The sequence below is a fragment of the Acipenser ruthenus genome, chromosome 33, assembly GCF_902713425.1.
Source record: "Acipenser ruthenus chromosome 33, fAciRut3.2 maternal haplotype, whole genome shotgun sequence".
NCBI lineage: Eukaryota > Metazoa > Chordata > Actinopteri > Acipenseriformes > Acipenseridae > Acipenser > Acipenser ruthenus.
The window spans coordinates 704785-707930 of NC_081221.1; the positions used below are offsets into that span (position 1 = coordinate 704785).

The following is a 3146-nucleotide window of genomic DNA, read 5'->3' on the forward strand; positions in this document are numbered from 1 at the left end:
TTTACTGCTTTTTTTTCTCGATTTATTTATTTATTTATTTTTATCTAAACAACAAACCAGCCTGGCGTTCATTGCATTGTATAGTTTGTTAAACATTTTACGGCTTCTGAGTCGATTACAGAGACAGCCGTTTCCTATTCTGGCCTCTTTATATCTTTATATCATTTCTAAAAAATTAAATAAATAAAGATCATTCAAATTCTAAAATATGATTACCTTCTGTGTTTTAAATACGCTTTAACCAGCGACGGTCGGGATAAGGTGTTCGGAAGTACCCATTAGATTTACAAGACCTGTTAAAAACTGCCAGCAATTAATTCGTGTACTTTTGCAATTTGCAAAGACGAACCCTACATTTAAAACTAGGAGGGGGTGGGGTGGGGTTGGGAAACACCTCGTTAGAATTTTAAAATTAACGACTAAGTGTGCATCCTTTTAGTTTGTGGGGTTGAGGTGTGTGTGTGTGTGTGTGTGTGTGGGGGGGGGGGGGGGGGGGGGGGGGTCGGATTTGCACAGCTCATTAACTATAACCAGGTTGAATATATTAATATATTCTCCCCTCCTCTCTCTCTCTCTCTCTCTCTCTCTCTCTCCTCCTCTCCCTCTCCCTTTCTCATTTTTTTCTCCCACTTTTTCACTCTCTCAATCTCTCCATATTCACATCCACACAGTTCTGTGAGCCCGTGAGGAGACTGCAAAGCCAATGGGACGAGGGTCCGGTAATAGACGCAAATTATCATGAAAAGACACTGCAAAATATGATACAACTCATTTGAGGCGGAGTAAATCACAGAAACCAGCTTATGAAGTGGCACCCCTTCTCGGAAATGTGATGCGGGATCTTGTAAGTGCTGAAGATTTTATGGAAACCAACATGACAGAGGCATGAAAACTAAAAAAACGCTTTTTTAAGTTAAAAAAATATTGCCAATCACAGACTGTTGGTAACACCAAATAATAATAATAATATTAATAATAATAATAATAATAATAATAATAATAATAACATTCCTTCTTATATTATTAGGAACTGTTTTATGTTGTTTGTATATATATATATATATACAAACAACATAAAAATACAAAGATGAGTTCCTATTTTGTCAACTCTCTCTTCTCCAAATATAAAAGCGGAGATTCATTGCGTCCTAATTATTACGAGTGTGGGTTCGCTCAGGACCTCGGCGCAAGACCCACTGTAGTCTATGGACCCAGTACCGGGACCGGTTTCCAGCACTCTACTCAGCTCCAGGATTTTTACCACCACGGCACATCCTCTCTCTCCGCTACCCCTTACCAACAGAATTCCTGCGCCGTGGCCTGTCACGGGGAGCCGGGCAATTTCTATGGATACGACGCCCTGCAGAGACAGGCACTCTTCGGAACCCAGGATTCTGATTTGATCCAATACAGCGACTGCAAACTCGCCTCCAGCATCGGAGAAGACGCGGAAGTCACCGAGCAGAGCCCCTCTCCCACGCAGCTCTTTCCGTGGATGAGACCGCAAGGTAAGACTTAACCGGACTATTATAGAGATTTTTACAATGGGCTATCTAAAAAAAAAAAAAAAAAAAAAAGATGAAAGGCGAGAGTCAGAAACAATGGTGCTTCAGTGCTTTATGGTGTCCAAACTTGTGAATTACTTTATAGTTTAATGACCCTGCTATAGGGAGGAAGTCGATCAGTCCCCCCAAGCCCTTTTTCTCCCTCTTGGAGTGTGGCTTCCTGGCTCGCTTGTGTTTCTGTAATTCTGTTAAAGGCTTTGATTGCACTTTTTATGGCTTAATACGATACCCATATAATATAATGTCAGTCTTATTCTAACCGTTTGTACACTGTGGTTTAAAACAATAAATAATAACACATTTAAAAGATTGTATTTAGTTGTTTTGCATATCGTTATTAACTTAAATATTACGCACAACCGAAGGTCTTCTTCGTCTGTTTTGACCTCCTAAAGGGTTCTCTGTGCGTGTTTTTAAACCAACTTTTATTCTCGCTGTTTGCTTATATATATATATGTACGTTTGTGTTCCTAGCAGCTGCCGGACGGAGGCGAGGCAGGCAAACATACAGCCGCTACCAAACGCTGGAACTGGAGAAAGAATTTTTGTTCAACCCGTATCTGACGCGCAAGCGGCGGATTGAGGTATCGCACGCCCTGGGACTCACTGAAAGGCAGGTCAAAATCTGGTTCCAGAACAGGAGAATGAAATGGAAGAAGGAGAACAACAAAGACAAATTTCCCAGTTGCAAATCCGAGCAAGAGGAGATCGAGAAAGAGAAACAAGGAAGGGACAAGGGCGAAGGCGAGGAGGCGGAATCGGAGCCCCGCACCGAGGACAAAGCGAAACAAGGATAAGATAGAAACAAATAATATACGGCCAGCAAGCAAACATTATACCGAACTATACTGAAACATTACAACCCTTAATACTTTGTTCCTTGTGTAAATGATGGAGAAAAAAATGGGAAAAAAAGAATTATTGAATTAAAACAAGACACCGCTTTTAGAGATTGTCGTGTGATCTAAAAAGAAACGGAAAAAAACAGAACTCTGTGAGACATTCTACCAGATGTTGAAATATGTTGTATTGTAAACAGTAGCTCTCTCCGTTATTCATGTGCAACTTTTTTTTGTACGATTAATAGAATGTTTGTTATTAGCAATTGCATCCGGCAGCTGTAGGTTTGTTTATTAAGTTAAACGGTGCACTTTTTTTTCTTTTAAAATAAAAACAGTTTTTTTTTCATGAATGTTATTGTAATAATAACGTATAGCAAATAATGGAATTAATCCCAACAACATGAAACTGCCTAATTATGGTGTATATGTTATCACTGTTTAATTGTTTTATTTTACTGTGTCATGATTATTATAAAAAAAATTTTTTTGGTCTGTTTTAATTAATGATGTTTTGTGTTGTTTTTTTTGGTTTGGTTTCCAGTAAGCATGCGCACAGTGCAAACTAATGAAGACGATGTAAAGTGATCCTCCGTTTACTGTGAAACAAAATGTATACTGTACTCGTGAATTACTTTCTAGGCACTTAGTGAAATATTTTGTTGTTCTTCGCTACTTTGTTCAATTGTCTAAACCTGGAAGCGGCGGAAGAAAGAGATACAATAAAGTTTACAAGCAAGAA

At 38.9% G+C, this 3146-nt stretch overlaps 1 protein-coding gene across 4 annotated transcripts in view; it reads left to right on the forward strand.

Moving 5' to 3' along the window:
- Nucleotides 1-3146, forward strand: part of LOC131696460 (homeobox protein Hox-B8a-like) — a 5381-nt gene extending 2235 nt beyond the window's left edge. Inside the window, exons 1-3 of one of the 4 annotated variants that reach the window (XM_059006681.1) lie at nucleotides 591-844; nucleotides 1304-1508; nucleotides 2040-3146. In XM_059006681.1, coding sequence (XP_058862664.1) covers nucleotides 833-844; nucleotides 1304-1508; nucleotides 2040-2362 — 540 coding nt within the window. In that variant the 5' untranslated portion in view covers nucleotides 591-832 and the 3' untranslated portion in view covers nucleotides 2363-3146. Of the gene's footprint in view, nucleotides 1-590; nucleotides 1509-2039 lie in introns of those variants that run through there. The other 3 variants (XM_059006680.1, XM_034055343.3, XM_034055344.3) reach the window with 3 other exon arrangements.